The 20,964-nt window shown below is 37.5% G+C and overlaps 1 protein-coding gene across 1 annotated transcript in view; it reads left to right on the top strand.

Moving 5' to 3' along the window:
* The window catches only part of LOC137248818 (uncharacterized), an 87,154-nt gene extending 71,613 nt beyond the window's left edge, over positions 1-15,541 (top strand). Inside the window, exons 4-9 of the mRNA XM_067779716.1 lie at positions 4,427-4,725; positions 7,114-7,496; positions 7,579-7,930; positions 7,997-8,599; positions 10,071-10,775; positions 13,665-15,541. Coding sequence (XP_067635817.1) covers positions 4,427-4,725; positions 7,114-7,496; positions 7,579-7,930; positions 7,997-8,599; positions 10,071-10,775; positions 13,665-14,264 — 2,942 coding nt within the window. The 3' untranslated portion in view covers positions 14,265-15,541. The remainder of the gene's footprint in view (positions 1-4,426; positions 4,726-7,113; positions 7,497-7,578; positions 7,931-7,996; positions 8,600-10,070; positions 10,776-13,664) is intronic.
* Positions 15,542-20,964: the final 5,423 nt, after the last annotated feature.

Consider the following 20,964-nt stretch of genomic DNA (forward strand, 5'->3'; position numbering starts at 1 on the left):
AACTTGGTAGACGGGTTGACCTTATGACGCAAAATAAAAAATTAGTAAAATTTTAGGCAACGGGCGTGGCGCCGCCCCTTCAGTTTCAGGATCGTCAATTCACTCAACTTTGTCATGTCCAAGTTGTATTCGAAGTCTTCGGAATTTATTCAACAATTCCTCTTCTGACACCAATTGTAACGAATTTACTGCAATTCCGCTTATTTCAAATCTTCTACTAAGGTTCGAATCACTAAACTGTTGAATAAATAACTCCACTTTTCAATAATGCAAACTGGCCTTTATTAAAGTACAATAACACTACTATTGCCCGACAGATAGCGTACTTAATTCAAACTGACTATCGCGCCTCTACTGTTGCTGCTTTTATACTGTGTGATTTCCTCGTTGCATCTTTTAGGCGCTTCCAGAAATTGCTTAGTTACTGGTATGTAATTATAACTACAGATGCACGGGTGTAGCTCTCATATGCGCGTGGATTTGTGAGCGACACTTCCCCAATTACAATTGCATACTTTTGGGAGCATCTCAGAAAAGATATCTGCATGTGTTTGTGCGTTGCTTCTCCGCTGCGCGTACGTACATATGTGTAGACATAATGATTGATTCGTTTATGTAGATACATAATGATTTGATTTTTAATTGAAGAAATCTGGTATATATCGACACTGCTATTTTTCTATTCGCTGCTGCATAGTATTACAATAAGAATATAGAGTTTGATAACCTTAATGAAGGTCAGTAAAATTTTGATACTTTTGTTGCAATTTCTTTTGAGTAAAAAATTGATTTGCACAACGTTCACTCGACAGATCTTGCGTCGTTTGGGGCTTTCTAAATTTAAAACAAGTAAGGAAGGTTAAGTTCGGGTGTAACCGAACATTACATACTCAGTTGAGAACTATGATAACAACATAAGGGAAAATAACCATGTAGGAAAATGAACCGAGGGTAACCCTGGAATGTGTTTGTATGACATGTGTATCAAATGAAAGGCATTAAAGAGTATTTTATGAGGGAGTGGGCCATAGTTCTATGGTGGACGCCTTTTCGAGGTATCGCAATAAAGGTGAACCAGGGGTGACTCTAGACTTTGTTTGTACGATATGGGTATCAAACGAAAGGTGCTAATGAGTATTTTAAAAGGGAGTGGGCTTTAGTTCTATAGGTGGACGCCTTTTCGAGGTATCGCAATAAAGGGGAACCAGGGGTGACTCTAGACTTTGTTTGTACGATATGGGTATCAAACGAAAGGTGCTAATGAGTATTTTAAAAGGGAGTGGGCTTTAGTTCTATAGGTGGACGCCTTTTCGAGATATCGCCATAAGGGTGGGCCAAGGGTGACACTAGAATGTTTTTGTACGATATTGGTATCAAAGTAAAGGTGTTAATGAGAGTCTTAAAAGGGAGTGGTGGTAGTTGCATATGTGAAGGCGTTTTCCAGATATCGACCAAAATGTGGACCAGGGTGAACCAGAACATCATCTGTTGGATACCGCTAATTTATTTATATATGTAATACCTGCCAATTTTTCAAGGGTTTTTTATTTCGTCCTGCAGAACTTTTTCATTTTCTTCTACTTAATATGGTAGGTGTCACAACCATTTTACAAAGTTTTTTCTAAAGTTATATTTCGCGTCAATAAAACAATCCAATTACCTTAACATGTTTCATCCCTTTTTTCGTATTTGGTATAGAATTATGCCATTTTTTTCATTTTTCGTAATTTTCGATATCGAAAAAGTGGGCGTGGTCATAGTCGGATTTCGTTTATTTTTTATACCAAGATAAAGTGAGTTCAGATAAGTACGTGAACTAAGCTTGGTAAAGATATATCGATTTTTGCTCAAGTTGTCGTGTCAATGGCCATGCGGAAGGTCAGACGATCGACTGTGTATAAAAACTGGGCGTGGCTTCAACCTATTTCGCCCATTTTCACAGAAAACAGTTAACGTCATAAAATCTATGCCCTACCAAGTTTCAAAAGGATTGGTAAATTTTTGTTCGACTTATGGCATTAAAAGTATCCTAGACAAATTAAATGAAAAAGGGCGGAGCCACGCCCATTTTGAAATTTTCTTTTATTTTTGTATTTTGTTGCACCATATCATTACTGAAGTTGAATGTTGACATAATTTACTTATGTATATACTGTAAAGATATTAAATTTTTTGTTAAAATTTTACTTAAAAAAATTTTTTTTAAAAGTGGGCGGGGTCCTTCTCCGTTTTTGCTAATTTTTATTTAGCGTACATATAGTAAAAGGAGTAACGTTCCTGCCAAATTTCATCATGATATCTTCAACGACTGCCAAATTACAGCTTGCAAAATTTTAAATTGCCTTCATTAAAAAGTGGGCGGTGCCACGCCCATTGTCCAAATATTACTAATTTTTTATTCAGCGTCATCAGTTCAACGCACCTACCAAATTTCATCGCTTTATCCGTCTTTGGTAATGAATTATCGCACTTTTTCGGTTTTTCGAAATTTTCGATATCGAAAAAGTGGGCGTGGTTATAGTCCGATATTGTTCATTTTAAATAGCGATCTGAGATGAGTTCTCAGGAACCTACATACCAAATTTCATCAAGATGCCTCAAAATTTACTCAAGTTATCGTGTTAACGGACAGACGCGATGTTTCGTTTTTCTCCTCCAATTTTGTTGTCTCATCGCCATCAAGATGAACGACATACTCTTCCGCGTCAATTCCTTCTAATTCCATTGCCTCTCGTAGTCGTGCCTGAAGTTCGAGTTTAATGCCGGTTGTATTCAATCCACGGCTCTCAAACTCCTTCTTCAGCTGCGGGATCTTCAATTCACTTAACTTTGCCATGTCCAAGTTATATTCACAATCTCCGGAATTTATTCAACAATTCCTCTTCTGACACCAATTGTAACGAATTTACCGCAATTCCTCTTATTTGCAATCTTCTGCTAATGTTCGTATCGCTAAACTGTTGAATAAATAACTCCAATATTGAGTAATGGAAAAATGGCCTTTATTAAATTACTTCACAATAACACTTATACTTTGCAACTAGCTTGCTTAATAACCAAACTGACTGGTAGCTTAAATGAAACTGTTCTATTGCCCGACAGATAGCGTGCTTAACTGAAAACTGCCCAAAGCGCCTCTACCGCTGATGCTTTTATGCTCTGTGATTTCCTCGTGGCATCTTCTAGGCGCTTCCAGAATTTTACTTAGTTAGTTATAAATTTCTCAGCTACAACGACAGATGTATAATTTTTATAGCTTCTCTCATACCCCATGCGCTTGTATGTGTGAGCAACACTTCCACAATCACAATTGCATACCTTTAGGAGCATTTCAGATAAGATATCTGCATGTGCTTGTGCGTTGCCCTCAGCTGCGTGTACCTACATATGTATGTGTAGACATAATGATTGATTCGTTTATGTAGATACATAATGATTGATCTATGGATGTGCATGCAAGGCGCTGCTTACCATCGGCTTAGAGATGGCAGCACCCCTTAGTTTTGCTAATATTCGTAACAATATTTTATTTATTGTTTTGGGACACGTTTTGACTTATTGTTTGTGGAATATGTTCGTATTTTTTTTGCGTTTTCTTAATTTTTATGAAAATTTTACGATTTCTAGGTTAAGGCACTAGTAATTGATGCCAACTTGATATGGATAAGTAAAAATATGGTTATGACTATGGCGTTATGACCCCTTTAAGAGGTATCTAAGATTGGAGTCCAGTACTATAAAACATGTCTTCAGGGCTTCACTTAAGTTTAATGTATTTCATGCTGTAAATAAGCATTAACTTTTATGTACTTGCATACATATATATGTAATCACTCACATACATATGCATTTATACATATATATACCCATTCACAAAATATCAGTGTAACGATCAGCTATATCAAAGTTGCATATCACAATTCACAATCAACGCGCTTCTCCTCATGTCATGTAATGTAGTATTTACCTACAATATATATTTATTTAGATAGATAGTCGTAATGTTTGTTTGTATGCAATTTTCATAATGCTGCCAAATCACATTTTAAATGGGGGTGATCTACAACAAATAAATAAATGCATTTGCTCAACGTGATATGAAATTGCGTTCTCTTCTGTGCCTCACAACGTTTCAATGCGCTTCTAAAACTAAATCAACCCTCGTTACTAACAAATTTTTAAATAATTTACTAACAACAATACAACAAATACTTACGCATTGAACTTGAAACTCATACATGTAATTGTGCTGTAATTATGTTGTCGCAAATGTATTGGTAATCGTAATCGTTATCGTAAACGTATGTATTTATGTAATTGACTTGTATCGCCAATGTATGTTTTTGTAATGAAAAAGTCAAAGAAAGAAAAGATCGTACGAAAAATAAACGTTTTGTTGTTGAAACTATTACCACTATGACCACAGTTACGGAAAGACGGATTGTACGTGAAGCTAGCGAAGATATTACAACGCGCAATGATCTCTTACCACCGGCATTACCGATTAAGCCAACTGCAATTGGTAACTCGGGCACAGCTGCACAACAAGGGACACAACTGCAGCAACAACAACAGCAACCAGCACAACAAGCGGCAATTGGTGCAGGTAGTGAAGTTTATGATGAGGAGAAACCACCACCCATACCACCAAAGGAATCGTCACCAACGCAAATAAGCGGCATATTGAAAGGTGGCAAATTATGGAAGCAAGACTCAATATCGCAGGTAAGGAAGTGATTTTAAAAATATTTCTAGTGTTTTTCTTATTTGTACCATTTTAAATTGACCCAAGGTCGACAAAACAGCCTTGCTTAGAACTTCCTTTTTTTCGAAAAGTCCAAAACAAAATTCGAAATTCCCAAAATAATCCATAAGCAATCTCAATACAATCCTTAAATGATCGTTAAAATAATCACAAAATCAACAAAAAATGGTCCACGAATTATTCAAAAACTGTTCGAAAATTTTTCCAAAAACATCACGAAACAAATCCGAAATTATCTCTCCACTACCCAGAAAACAACTGCAAGAAATAGTTCGGATATGCTGTTGAAAAACATCCCAAAATTGTCCCGAAACAACTGAAAGATTGTCCTAAACTACAAACTAGTCCCGAAATCGCTCTAAAATAATCCCAAACTCATTCGAAAATGATCCCGAAACAGTTTAAAAACGAATACTTAAAATAATAATAAGAAAGTCTAGATATGGCTCCGAAATTTTACCTAAAAAAACCCCCAAATGTTCCGAAGAAAGACGTCAAATTATTCAGAAATAGTCACGAAATAATTCCTGCGCGATTCCGAAAACAGCACTTAAATAATCCAGAGATTGTCCGGAAATAAATCAAAAGTTATACGGAGGTAGTCCTGAAATGATTCTGAAACAATCCCAATATAGCCGGAAATTACGTCGAAAACAATTTTGAATATATCTATAGATAGTCCACGAAACTCTTTGAAGATTGTAGCGAAATTATGCCCCGAAATGGTTCCAAATTAGACCAGAAATGATATGAAGATAGTTCCGAAAATAACTCCCAAATACAACATAATAATCCTCGAAGTTAAAAAAAAAAAAAATAGAACCCAAAATTATCCCAAAGAAAATCCCGAAACAAACTTAAAAATTGTTTAGATCGCGACTAATAAGGCGGCGTGGGATCCATCCCTCTTTTCAAAAAACACAGACAGTAAATCTTTCCAGACTATCTGCGTTCCGAATCTCGCCCCAATCCATTAAGAAGGTCTGGCGTGGTTGAACCACAGAGACAAACGACAGTAGCTGACGCGAATTGTAAACACTAAGAGTTCATATTGCTTTGAGTGAGTGGACCAACGAAAATTCGAAAGGAGAACCCCGACTGTGATGCCAAAATAGAGTCTATAACATGAATATCCTGCACTGATTGCCGTTCGAGCTCTACTCACATTTCTTCTGAGCATTAATACTAACATCAAGGTTCAGTAGAGGTCGCTATTTTCTGTTTCTTCTTTCTGGTCAAATTCGTATGCCAACAGAAATACATTATGGCTCGGAAGTTTGGATGTTGAGAGGTTTATTTTTGTCTCTCATCGGCTTTACGGACGCCTTACGGACTCCTTGGCAAACTCATCACTCCTCCTGCTGGACTTTTACCCTGATTTTCTTCCATTTGTTCGGAATATGCTTGTTACGAATGCATACAATGAGGACTTTTTGGGTTCGTTAACAAAGTATTTCTGGGTCTATGGCCTCAATCCACTCTCAATGTTCTTGGCAAGATTTTGTCTTTGCAGTTTTATATTCCCTCTGGGAGGTATTTGCTCCTGTAAGTCCTTACTCGAGTCACCAATGTTTTTTTTTTCACCATGGATGGAAGTTCTCCTTGGTCGTGAAGATTGGACACGCAACTTTTTGCGCTACCTGAACATTTTTCTCTAGAGGCCCAACCAGTTTGTCTGTCGATTGGATGGAAGTCTTGTTTCTACATCCCCTATCACTGACTCTTCTGTCGAATAGGCTCATTTGGTGGTATATTGGGATTTCTGTGCTATAGATTTACCTCCCTCTAACATGGCGAGTTTTATCGAAACCTTGCAGTTCATTACTGAATTCATTACTGGCTAGGTTTATTTTTGGAAAAGCGTTGATCTCATGTCCCATGTGGACAGTCAAATTCTAATATTTTTTAATTTTTGGAAAGTTTTGAAATCCAAATAATCCTTCGGAAGCTCATATCTTAAGCTTTTTTAACAACTTAACGATGACGTCCGCTTAAAAAATGGACCATTATAATTATTATTGAGCATTCTGTGTTTCACTGTGGTTTCACAAATTACGTTATTGCGCAATAGGAAGTCAAGCAACTACAAATTAGCCATAGCCTCTTATGTTAGCAATGAGGCTTTTGATTATATATATCTAAGCTTCATAAAATAATATTAAGTACAATTTTGGACCAGCTCTACTAAAGCCGTCAAGAATACCTGAGAAGCTGAATGTATTTCTTATCTTATTAAATTTGTTGACTATAAACCTCCTTTCGCTTAGGTAGAACCGCCCGGCCTCTTTTCGTTTGCTTTATAAGAAAAGCTTATCCAAATTTCTTACTTTATATCTCTTCACTTTTAGTCTGACGATCAAAACAATACTACATCCGAAGATGAAGGCGGCCCCACAAAACGTTCAGTACGTTTCGTCACCGAAGATGTGGCTGCTGATGGCGAGGGGCAAACCACTGGGGAGGGTGACCAAGGCGAGAATCAGATAAACGAACTCATACCCATCAAGAAACATTCCACATTATTTAATAATGCATTACGTCCCAATTCTGCGGTACGCCAGTTGTTCCCCAGTGTTGCACATCAAACACCGGTGCTAACATCGGAAGCGTTGCGAGCTTTTGATGAGTCTAAGCGTGCTGGTTGTTTGGTGCCAAATTTGCCAGGCAGTGGTGATACGGACACGTTAAGGCGTAGTATTGAGCGAAACATATTGCGAAGATCGCTAATTAAGTAAGTAGAATGCTTGATATTATCATTATGCAAATTCAAACCCCCCATAAACGTATTTCTCTTCTTCTTTCCTTTGCAACAGAAAAAAGGCCGTCAAATCGGATATTTCACTTGAAGAGCGCATCAAACAGCTAACTTGCGACATTGACGAAACTAATGAGGATAGCTCCGGGGAGAATGGAGATGAGGAGAGCTCGAAATTGGCGGCTGAAGCTAACTGTGAATTAATGCATCGCGGCAGTCCTATGGGTGAAGAGAATCCGCAAAAATTCGGCAATGGCAATAGCGACAAAAGTTTCTCACCAAGCTCGTCGGTGTCGAGCTCATCTAGCGGTTCATCGGCTTACAAAAAGATTTCCGACATATTTAATCGTGATAAGAAGCAGGAGAAGATACTAGAAATGGAGGAGAATCCCATAGTAATAATACCTCAGGTAGTTTAAACGCACAAACTCACCAACTCTTACAAAGCCACTTAAACAATTTTCTCTTTTTTACAGGAATGTCGTTGTCCAGCTGCACCCGATCTTGGTATGGGCATACAAGTGCCAGTCGTACACACCCAAATTCATCGCACACCACCACGTCAAGTGGAGCCGAAACGTCAATTCCTCTCCACCCTAGCACCCCTAACCGCATGTGTGGCTGGCAATAAGGATGATTTATCTTCGTATTATACATTGGCTGCGGCTCATCATAGTGGTCATGCGGCGGCTAATAATGCACACTTCGCTGAATTTCATTTGGGTAGTGGCGTCAATTTGTGTGAGCACCAAAGTCTTACGGCTGGTGGTGGTGGTGTCGCTACGGACGAGGTGCGTAAGGTGGCGCCAGATGTCATTGCTGGTACGCCCGGTCAAGAGCAACAAGACGAATTGGCTGCATTTGCACAGCAGGAAGCCAATCGTACCGAAAAGATAAAGAAACGTTACACTAACGATAATTCTAATAATAGCTCTGATGATGATGAGCAAAATGATTATGGCTTTAATAAACGTCCATCGGTACGTGGAATCAAACCGAAATTTAGTTCGACCAATGAGATTTTACAACAAATGCAAGAACAATTGAATCAACAAATGCCAAGCGTTGCTGTAGGACAGGTGAGTCAGTCAAGAGGGGGGTGTGTGGGGAAACAGTGATGGCATTTCCTTGGGAGGTTATAAAATATCAATTATGAACTTGCCAATGTTTCTGGTTTTCCTCAACGATAAATTATTTATATTTGGGCTGTGGAAGCTGGATTGATAGAATGTAGATAATATCAAGGTCAGCATCCAATTTTTTTTCAATCATAAGCAGCTGCAGCAGATATCTCCACCAACCAATCTATCACTTCCGACTCCGTAGTTTCTCCTGAGTTTCTTTACGTTGGGTGGCACGTTCAAGTCTCTCGAGTACATATAAGCAAGGCGAGGGTCTCCCTAAACCTAAGTGGAGTGCTTTTGCGCTCAATGCATCAAAAAAACATTATTGGCTAGTCCTTAGCAGAAAAATGTCCAAAAGTGGTCTCCGAAATAATCTCAAAGTGAATCGGAATTGATCGAAAAACAGTCCCGAAGGGATTCTAATTGTTCCATTATAAATGCTCTTGGATGCGAAGAGGCTCTGTTATGGGCTTCCCTTGATATTGAATGAGGTTTCGACAAAACAAATAACGCAATTATATTTCGGGCATTAAACCCGTAGAGGAGCTCAAGAGCCTATCAGTTAGTGGGCGGAATCTCTACTTTGACAAACGTTGCCACGCTGCAATTAAGAACTATGAAGGGATGACCGAAAGTAAGAATGTAGTCATCCTACAAATACTATCCCACAATGGAATTTGCTCTGCGGACTATGCTGCTGATACAGTCATAATTGCTGGAAGAAAGTTTCGGAGTACACTGTGCGCCATAGTATTTAGAGGAATACGTCTAACTAAGTGGTGCAAGTTTGGGCTTTGACAAGAAGGAGAATCTTTGCATAGACCACTAGGTTTCGATGAAGTGAAGCTTTCGATAAGATGGATCTTGGATGAATCTCAGAACGACTCTAGAGTACACTTATATGGTCACCGAAGACTAGTGAGAGAATGTGTGTATAAGCTGAACTGTCCGTCTGCAACTTTGCCCTACTTGCCTGGGTATGAGGCCATGTTGACAGGTATTATACAGGACATTGCGGACTAAGGAACCACATGACAGACTGAGCAAACTATGGAGAAGCATCAGACAATTCTGTAAAATCGCACGGAAAACATGGACTTACACTCTCTTAGCTCGAAGAAAATCATCGATTTTTTGTAGGATCTACGCCTATGAGGAAAAGGGGACGCAATACACCTAAAGACGTAGTGCAATCCTCAAACTCAATTCTATTTTATTTAACCTTTTCAACACTCAATATCGCGACGCTATATATGAAAAAGTTAGGGCTCCTAGAAGATAATATACGGGAAACCTCTTTTAAGCGTGGTAATTCGTTTCTCTCAGGGCCTCTTTTAAACTTTATATCAGCCGTAGCTAATTTCTAAATTCCATAAATTCATATTACAGTTTCATTTTCCCTAAACTTTTTTAATTACTCTTATAGCCTGCCAACCAAGCTATCAAAAGCTACACGCTGCCAAAACAAGCATCAACAAGTTCCATGACAAAACAAATCTCACAGAATCCTTCTCCACAAAATGTGCCACATCCAGTTGTACAACAGCAACAGCAACAACACCAAACTACCCAACAACCACAGCCACCATCTCAGGTAATGGTAGGTCAGCAACAACAGCAACAGCAAGCACATCAACACCAACATCAACATCCACAGCAACAACAACAACAAACACAAACTCAAGCAATTCAAGTAACTGGCGGCAATACAATCGCCCAACAACAAACCGAACAGCGCACGTGGAGTTTTTACACAGCAGACGGCGGCGAGCAGCAGCGCCTACCAATCGAAGGTGCTGGCCTACAGCAGGCATACTATCAAACATTGCCAGGTGGCGCTATGTTCCGTCAAACTATCATGCAACACGGACAAGACGAAACGGCTATGATGTATGCAGCAGCAGCGCAAAATTGTCAGAACGTCACAGCCGTCGAGCATCAGCAACATTACGGTCATTATGCACGTAGTCCGACACGGCGTCCCGAATCGCCTCCACCATTGCGCAACTATCATCAGACAATGGTTTTGATACCATACAACGCACAGACCTATTCCCAATTTGCCACTGCTACGAATATGGATCCAAAGTTGGCGCATTTACAACGTCAAAATATACTGGAATATCAGCAGGTGAGCGAAAAAGATATGCTTCAACGTGATTTTATTTGCACAAAAAAAAATTATTAAAATTATACAAATATGATCCGTAAAATAATCTCGGAACAATCCAGAAAATATTCCGGATATAGTCCCTGAAAAATCCATAGATAAAACTGAAGATATCTCGAAATAGCACGAACTCAATCCCACAATGAACCGGATATATTCCCGAAATCATGGAAGCCAATCCTTAATTTTTCCCGAAATAGTCCCGAACACAATACCGGAATAACCCAGAAAGAAGCCTAAAATAGCCGCTTAATAGTGCTGCAATGATTCCGGCAACAAAATTATCCCAAAAACTGCGCCGAAATTATGGGGATATAGTCCCCGAAACAGCCTCGAAGATGTCCCGAACACAATAAGGTCTCTTATAAGAATTGCCTTTTAAAAATATTTTCTTCAGTTTTATTTTGCGCTTGGATGAGCCTCCCCATTTTAATTTTTCCTACAAATTGGCGGGACGAGGCCCTCGTGTTTTAAATCGACTCCAAACGGCATCTGATGATGAGTTTTCACTGAGAGGCTTTTCATGGCAGAAATACGCTCAAAGTGCTTGCAATATCACTGCCAATAGGCGACCGCGCTTACAAAATTTTTTTTTTTCCATTTGAAAAAACTTGTTTCTAAATTTTTGATGTTGCTTTTCCCGGGGCTTGAACCCACGATCGTCGGTGTGGTAGGCAGAACACGCTACCACAACACCACGGCAAACGCGATAATAATCATGTGCAATCCTGAAAATACCTGCCACCTTGGAGAGAAATTTCTACTAAGGGCATGATGAATGAAGCATCAAAAGCCTCAAACTCAGTGTGTGACTACTTTCAAGTATTTCGTCGGGGGATCGTTTGAACAGAAGGTTTTAGGACTATTGGGGTTACATTGTATTACTTTCAAAAATGTAGGGCTTTCGATAGGCTTGGAGCTAGAGCTTCTCAAAGCAGAGATGAATAAAGCGGGGTGTTATTCCTCCTTTGCAAACTAAATATGTGTGTCAGTATTTTAGTAATCTATGTTTCAGTACATCGATAACAAACAAAGGTCCGACTCCCACCTAAATTTGGTAAAGGATGACGGAAAACTTAAACATATTAATCGAATTCTTAACCCTCTCCGAGGCATTAACTTAAGGAGGAATCTTCCTTCAACTCGATCGTTTCGGTTTGAAAGGTGCAAATTGTGCTCCGAACTCCGGTTGACGTGGCCTAGTATCAACACAACGGCTTCAATTAGTCACGCATACCCACTCAAAACACCTACTTCTTGTATTGTTTATATATATTTGTGTTTTATTATAGTTTTTTTAATACTTGTTTTTTGTTATATTTTTTTTATAATTTGTTTCATTCCGTGTTTTCTTATTATTATGTTTTTTTTTTGTTATCTCTTCGAACACTATGGGCTCACTCAGTCAATTCTCAGTCTTCTTTATTCTATCTGTTTTGTCATTTATTTTGTATTTTTTATAATATTTGTATATTTTTCCTTAAATGTGCATTTTTTTTTTATATCATTACTAATAATTATTGTTTTTTGTTTGTTTGTTATCTGCTTTTTGTTATCTTTCTTTAGAATTTTTTTTGTACTTTTTTTGTTTACATGCTTATGCTGCATCTTTTAAATATTGCTGTTGTTTTATTCTATTTTACTATTATATTTTTATTCGCTGTTTTTTATTATCATTAATACATTCTTTTATTTTTGATTTTATAATAGTTTTTGTTAATTGTTTTATTATCCTTTTTGAACTTTTATTGTTTTTTTATATTTTACAGATGTTTTTTATAATTTTCAAGTTTTTTTGTTGCTGTTGAATTGTTCTGTTTTGTGGTTTGGTTTTTTTTTTTACTATCTATTTTATATTTTTTTTTTTTATTTTTTTTATTATTTTTTTTATAATTTTCTTTATTGTGTGTTTTTATTATCTTTGTTTTCTTTGTTTTAATAAATTTTTTGTTTTTATTATTTATTATTATTATCTGTTTTTTAATAATTTTTTTTATTGTATATTTATTGTTTTTTAGTATTTTTTATGATAATTAGTTTTTGTTCTTTTTGTATTTTTATTGCTTTATAAGATTTTTTTTTTATCTTTTTTATAATGGTTTTAAACATTTTAACATTATTCGTTTTTACTAGCCCATTTAACGTATTATTTCCCTTTTTTTTATACGTTATAAAACAGAATTTTACGTTTTTTAAAATAATATTTTGGCTTGATAACTTTTTTTATAATTATTGTTCGTTATTATCCTTTAATTAATTTCTTCTTTATATCTTTTTATTCTAGTTTTTATTTTTGCATATTATTTTTTAATTTTTGTTTTTCGCTTTGTCTTTTTATAATTTTTTTGCTATCTTTTATTTAAACTGTTTAAAAGGACGCTGAGATATCGTGAGGCGCTTAGTACCAAAATTATACAAATAGATTTTGGGCATATCTAGGTCTGAGCAATATCAACAAATTCATTGTTTTGCTTTGAACGCGTATTGTACAAACAGATTAATACCCCATATGTATCCTCATTTATTTCTACAACTTTTTAAAAAATCGCGATACTTTGTGTACTTTGCGATTTCTAAAATGTGATTTACGATTTCTAATATTGTATGGCATATCTGGGTCACATTCGCATCTATATTTCCTAAACCATATGTGATATTATATTGGCATGTAAAAAATATCCTTTTATGGGTCCCTGCAATTAAATGTGCCAAACTTTAGGAAGATTGGTCGAGTAGTTTAAGCGTGAAAGCGTTACACACATACTCACTCACTAATTTTCGATTTTATAATATACATAAGTAAGCACAGACATACTAAATTTCATTAACCCTTGTTACTTAACTTAACAGGTCACACAACAGACGATACGCGTTCCCATCGGTTATGCGCTGCCCGGCATGCAGCTTCATGTGATGGCTGGCCGCGGTAATGCCGCACACTATGCCCAACATGCTCAGGCAGCGGTGGGAGTTGAGGCTGCAGCTATTGCTGCCGCTGGTCATCAACATCAACATGCCCACGTTCAACATACACCACATCAGCGTATAATGGCACAGCGATATCATTTCGCACACGAAGGTAATATACCAGGTTTCAGTGAGCGTGGAGTGCCAGAAGGTGAGGATGCGGTATCACAAACTGATTGCCATAGTATGGTATCGCCTACCGCCGTTAGTCAGGCAGCCAGTGTACAACAACAAATGCAACAGCAATTGCAACAGCAACAGCAATTGCAACAGCAACAGCAGCAACAACAACAACAGCAGCAGGCATGTATTGCTCAACTACAACAAAAACAACAAGCATGCATTGCTCAGCAGCAACAACAACAACAACAGCAAACAGCACCACCGAATGCCGGACAAGGAGGTGGCGGTAGCGGAAGTGGCCCTAATAGCGTACAGCAGGCAACCGCACAAGGTTCCGTCTATTATGCCATGAATGTATGACCCGCAGCCGATTAGTCAGCGCCAACTGCGGCGGTCATTGTAGAGCGCCGTCAGTGTCAACGCGTCGAAATGTCATCGGTACAGCTAAGCACACGGTAAACTGCAATGAGAGATATGTATGTGTGAGGGAGGGAGAGGCGAATCGAAGATTAAGCTAATTAAAGCTAGTTTAATGATTTTGCTAATTAAGATGAAGTATGGAAGTGAGCAGAGATTTTATTAGAAAAACATGCAAACCGCATGCGAATAACAGCAATGAGGGAATTTAAGTAGAAATGATTTAGAATTACATACATACGTACATAATTAATTAGTAGTCATAAAACAAGGAAAGAAAAAAAAAACGTACTTTTATGAATGGATTAAAAAAAATAAAAATAAAATAGATACATACTAAAATATAATTATATACCATATAGCGTATAATATTAGTATGTAACTTTAGGAAGAAATCTGTAACAAAAACTACTGGATCAGCTGGCAAAAAGGTGTCATACTCCATTAGAGAGAAAAGAAAAGCTTCCATTCAATTCCAAGATGGCGGCTAATTTGTTAAAAAGTTGAATTATTGTAATAAACTTAAAAAAAGTGTTGGGGAATTTGCAAATATACATAACTAGAATAATATTTAAATATCTACGCAATACTATGCAACAAAGAAATTGTGATGAAGTACGCTCGGGTGGTAGACTGCGAAATAAAAAAGTTGCAGAAGACCTTGATAAATTTAAAGCTTATCTTGAGAGGGTGTCGAATTTTTTAATCTCTTTTTGATGCAGCCGAAATTGTTCTTTTTTTGTAGTTTAGTCATAAGACATTCGATTTCCCTCCTCATGTAGCTCGACCGCACGCTCGTTAGAACATGAAACTAATCTCATCCGCCTTTTATCCAACCCGGAATCGGGGTTAAAGGGATAAGGGACCACAAATATCCCCGTAAATTATTTACAGACCGATTTCCGGTTTAAAGGAAGGCATGTTAATAATAATTCCCAACGGTTTTACCCAACAATGCCCGTCCAACCGAGACAAGGGGCGCATCCGCATGACGCTCGGATTTGTTGCCATATGAGTGCCCTTTAGCACAATGACAAAGTTTCCATCGTCTTTGGCGATAAACTGCTGTCGGATGCGAAAAAATGCGCGAACCCTTTCTGCTGACAATATATAATGCATTCTACGGTCGACAAAGATAGACGGAGGGCCAACAGACACGCACATAAACATAAATTCAGCGCGTCACCAATTACCATCACCGCCAAAGAGGTTGAGGATACCATCGGTCCTGCTAAACCATCCAAAGCAGTGAGCCCAGACGGCATAGCTATACCGATGCTTAAAAGCCTAGAGAAAGAGGGTTTCAAATTTTTAGCACATGTCTTCAACCTTCCTCTTTCCACTTTTGTCATTCCCGATAAATGGAAAATGGCCAAGGTGGACCCGCTACTAATGCCTGGGAAACCAGCTAACATACGAGAGTCATATCGCCCGATATCTCTCCTTTCGCCAGTGGCCAAGACGCTTGAAGCCATTTTGCAAATTTGCAGCTAGCCTGTCATCAGCATGGCTTCAGAAAACTTCATATTACCACCACCGAGCTAAATGCTTTAGCACCCAGATAGATTGCGGTTTAAAACAAAACCCCCACCATAGAACAGTACTCGTTGCGCTAGACCTATCAAAAGCTTTTGATACGGTCAACCATGGCACGTTACTGCAAGACCTGGAAGGATCTACCCTTCCACCATGTCTTAAAAGGTGGACCACAAATTATCTGGGTGGTCGGCAGGCATCGGTGCAATTTAGAAACGAAACATCAAAACCAAGAAAAATTAGACAAGGGGTGCCACAGGGTGGTGTCCTATCCGCACTTTTGTTTAATTTCCACATATGTAAACTACCTTCGCCACCAGAAGGAGTTACTATCGTTTCCTACGCCGATGACTGCACAATAATGGCCACAGGCCCAGGCCCACAGATCGATGAGCTTTGCAACAGAATAAACTGCTACCTCCCTGATCTCTCCAGTTTTTTTGCCTCGCGATACCTGGCATTATCAACGACTAAATCCTCCGCGACCTTATTTACAACATGGACGTCCCCAATGTCGACCATTTTCAACATTCACGTCGATGGCACTACGCTACCGACTGTCCTACACCCCAAAATCGTGGGTGTGACGTTCGATCAGGATCTACATTTTGGTGAGCATGCAGCCGCAATTGTACCTAAAATCCAGAGCCGTAATAAAATCCTCAAATCCCTTGCTGGCAATACTTGGAGAAAAGACAAAATAAACGCTCATTACCACATACAAAGCAATTGCCCAGCCGATTGCATGCTACGCGTCCCCTATATTGTCGCTAAGCCTAAAAACTACTCACTGGAAGAAGCTACAGGCCTGCTAAAATACTGCTCTCAGAACCGCCACGGGTTCCTGTTGAATACCCAGAAACTTGGGCATCCCAACAGACATCTGATTGATGAGCCAACACCGCCTAGGGGCTTAAGGAGTCATCTCCGTAAGCATTATGAGGAAATACGGCACCTGAGAACTCAGCCGTATGAAGTAAAAAAGACCAAACAGGTCCTCAGTGAACTCCACAAACAGGTTTCGGACCTTTATGCCACGAATTGTCCGCTGAATCCAGTACTCAAAGAACAGTACCCAAAACTTGCGGAAGAGGAACGCATACTCCCCAGGGAAACGCGAGTCACTCTAGCTCAACTTCGATCTGGACATTGTAACAGGTTAAAGTCTTACCTATCCAGAATCCACCCCGACATACAAAATGTATGCCCCGCTTGCAATGTGTCGCCACATGACACCAACCATCTTTTTAATTGTAATGTGGAACCAACGCCTCTAACACCCCTTTCATAATGGTCCATCCCTGTTGAAACAGCAAGTTTCCTTGGTCTCCCGTTAGAGGATATTGATGACAATTTGTGAGCGTTCGCATCTATTAGGTAGGGCGAGCACTTTTACAACAACAACAACATACCACGTATGATATCCAAGCCAAGAACCCTATTCCCCAGAAAGAATCTTAAATCAAACACAAATTTCAATATTTGAAAAAATATATAAGGTGAAGAGATTTAGGCCAAGCTTCTCTTTAAATTTGCGTCGTGCTCCTTTTAAGTACTCCTACAAATGCAAGGCAGATGAGCTTTCACAGGGAAGCTTGTTTCGAAGTATTTGATGTTGCTTTGCTTGGAAATTTTAAGATTATTTGTTTTTAGTTTCAATATTTAGCTCTCGAATATATCATACGCCATATATGTAACAAATTTGTTTACTACTTTATTATTATCCATCTGGAGACGTTTTTAAGTACGGAAATACTATGGTTGATTATCAAAAACTTTAATGTTTCTCTGAATACCTCAATATGAACCCATCTTAAGAAGTAAGGCTTGCAACCACTTAAAAAGCTCGTGCGTACTAGATCATACGTGTTGCAGAAGTACTTAGTAGAAACAAATTTAGAATTGTGAAAATTATTTAAACGAAATTGAAATTAATTGGTTGATTTACTACAAAACGCACACACACATACTCATTAAGTGAGCTAAAAATAGCAAAAGTGCAATTCCAAACAATAAATGGCAACGTTTTTTATACCAAAAATTTAAATGGTTAAAAGAAAAAAAATCAGAAAAAGTTAAGCACTAATACATACAGGTTCATTATATACATAAAAACATTTGTAAATATGCATGTAGGTACCTATGTATGTATGTATAAAAAACACATAACTAAATGTATGTATAACAAATTGAAATATGTGTTTATATGGGCTTTAATCAATATGTATTACATATAAGTAAATATTAATTATGTAACTAGAAGTACATATGTAGTGCATAGATCAGTGGTGCACAAGGTCAACAGAGCTTCGATTTTTTGTAGTAGTATGACTATATAAGAAGGATGGTGAACAAATTTTAGCATAAACTTTACACATGACATGTTCACTGCTTGAAGTAGCAGTGAAAACTAATTCACTGCTTGTTCTACTGAGTCTCAGTAGCAGCGTTGCCGTATATTTTTTTTCCAAATCGTCAGACACCGCCCAAAAAATCGTCAAAAATCGTCATATCTATGGCAACAACCAATAACAACCAAAGTTGAATTGGGACGAAGTTGGGTTATTAACAGGGGACGCACGATTGTATTCGCCGGAAACCAAAATGAGATCGCCGGATTTCATTCAACAAAATTAGCTTTAAAAACGCTTTTCTGAAAATTGTCTTTTATTGTTATTTTTTGTTGCCACATACAACATATAAAATCGTTTTTAATTAATTTCATTTTATCTTATAAATAACAAAAACGTCTTAAAAGATAAATTTTGTATGACATACAAAAGGTACTTGTTTTCAATAATTTTAAAATTTATTTTTTATTTGTTTTCTTAAAATAGGAATAGTTTTCCAAAAAACTTCAGGAGGAACCTTGGAAATGTCCTATGTATATGTCTTAAATTCTAAAAACTTTAATTCCCTATACTCGTTATCAATATCACGCACAATTTTCTGATTGATTGTGTGCGAAAAATGTTGCAAGATCGTATGCAAAGAATACATTTTTTTCCAGTAACTTCTTTGGGATCCATGAAACTCAAGTTATGTAGAACAACGTCGTTAAAATCAAAACGCTTTCTCATTTGATCACACAGTTCAATATAAAAAGTAATACAATCTTGTTTAAATTTGACTTCTTCGTGCTCGGAAATGTTATAAGTGATAAGCTTATCCATTGCATAAAAAAAAAAATGTAAGGCGCGATAACCCGGAGCGCTTGCCAAACACTGCCGAGGGACGACCCCGCTTAGAAAAATTTTCTTCTAATTGAAAAACCTTATTTCTAAAAGCGATACTTCAGTGTCACATACATTCCCAGGCTGACAGAAAGTCTTGCACATGATCATAATAATAAGAGAACATCCCACACAACATTGGCATTCAAATCGAATTGCACTCTAGCGACGTGTTTCACTAAAACAAAAAGCCCTATAGATATCCAACAACAAAGTAATGTAGTATATGAAATACAGTGCAAAGGTAACGACAGCGAAGACTGCAACAAAGTGTACATTGGCACAACAAAAAGAACACTAGGTACGCGATTAGCTGAACACGAAGCCGACATACGCAAACAAAAACAAAGCACAGCTTTATCTCAACACGCGGTAACAAACAACCACACAGCTGACTTTGCAAATACAAGAATATTGGACAAAGAGAAAAGAGAAAAAACGAGATACACCATAGAGAGCCTTCGAATACTTCAAAAAAGAGAACATACGATTAACAGAAGAGAAGACACTGACAATATTGCCGCTTCATATTTATTATGTTTATAGCATTTATAGTGACAAGTTTACCACAAAAAACGATGGTATCGATTTTTGATTTAGTTTTAATAGTTTAATGGTTTTAACATATTTGAATATTTAAAGCAACACATTTTTATGTAAGTAAGTGCAAAATTAACATTATTGTCAAGTGTAATTTTTGTTTGATGTGTAATCATGTTCACCGTCTCCTTACATATCTCTATATATATGGATGTAAAAAAATAAAAACTTATTGTAATGTTCGCTTTCTTATATTAAATAAATATAGATATCTCAGCTCCTGATGATGCCAAGGAAATTTGGCGAAACGTTGAGTTATAAGGTGGAATAAGTCTCTTTTATTCGCACTATCAACAATTAGATCAGAAAAGCTTATAAAAATTAAAAAAATCTGCATGCCAAACAAACTGATCGGTAACAAAAATCTTGCTTATTTCTAAAATTTTGATGTTGCTTTGCCCGGGGTGCGAACCCAGGGCATACGGTGTGATAGGCGGAGCACGCTACCATCACACCACGGTGGCCGCCAATGCATAAACTCCTATATAAATCTGATCACTTCGCAATATATTTGAAATGTTTTTATAATCTATAATTTCTATGTTGCCTAATGTAAACATTCCGTCTCTACAAAATTATACAATATACATAAATAAAGTATATTTATTTCAGAATACATATTATGTACTTGAAGCCCCTCACTCTGGAAAATTTTATTAACTTTATTAATATTTTGAAGGATATACTTCAGTTTGGAGAGATAAATTTTATTCATATCATCAAGTTATCAAGAATGGTTTTTGCACTATCTATTTTGTCAACATTAACAGCGAAGTTAAAAAATGTTTTTAATGGCTCATAAGGTTCTAATACTCTGTATACTACTGCCTCTAAGGATAGCCAGCGCGTTTGACATGGATGTAGCTGCAATTTCAATAGCGCAATTATATTTTTCTACACTACTGGGTAACTTTAAGCAGGCATACTAGAGGTTTACGCCGCTCACTTAATCGGCGGCGGCGGCGTAGACTCCATTATATACCGGCGGCGCGGCCGGTGCGCCGACAAAGTGATCGGCGTAAACATCTGAATTGAATGGCTGGATTTCAGAGTATTATATTGTCCACAACTAATGAACATGGAAACATACTACTGACGCCAATGGTATTTTTGATGATCTGGAACAATATCATTAACTTGCGGATGAGTATCTGGGAGTCTTGTAAAGCAAAATTAAATAACAATAATATTTAGAAAGGTTTTGTTTATATGTATTTAAGGAAGTCAACGTTTCGGCCATTTCGGAAAGATCCGCGATGTTTGCCTCAAAATAT

Source organism: Eurosta solidaginis, chromosome 4 (genome assembly GCF_040869045.1).
Source record: "Eurosta solidaginis isolate ZX-2024a chromosome 4, ASM4086904v1, whole genome shotgun sequence".
Classification (NCBI taxonomy): domain Eukaryota; kingdom Metazoa; phylum Arthropoda; class Insecta; order Diptera; family Tephritidae; genus Eurosta; species Eurosta solidaginis.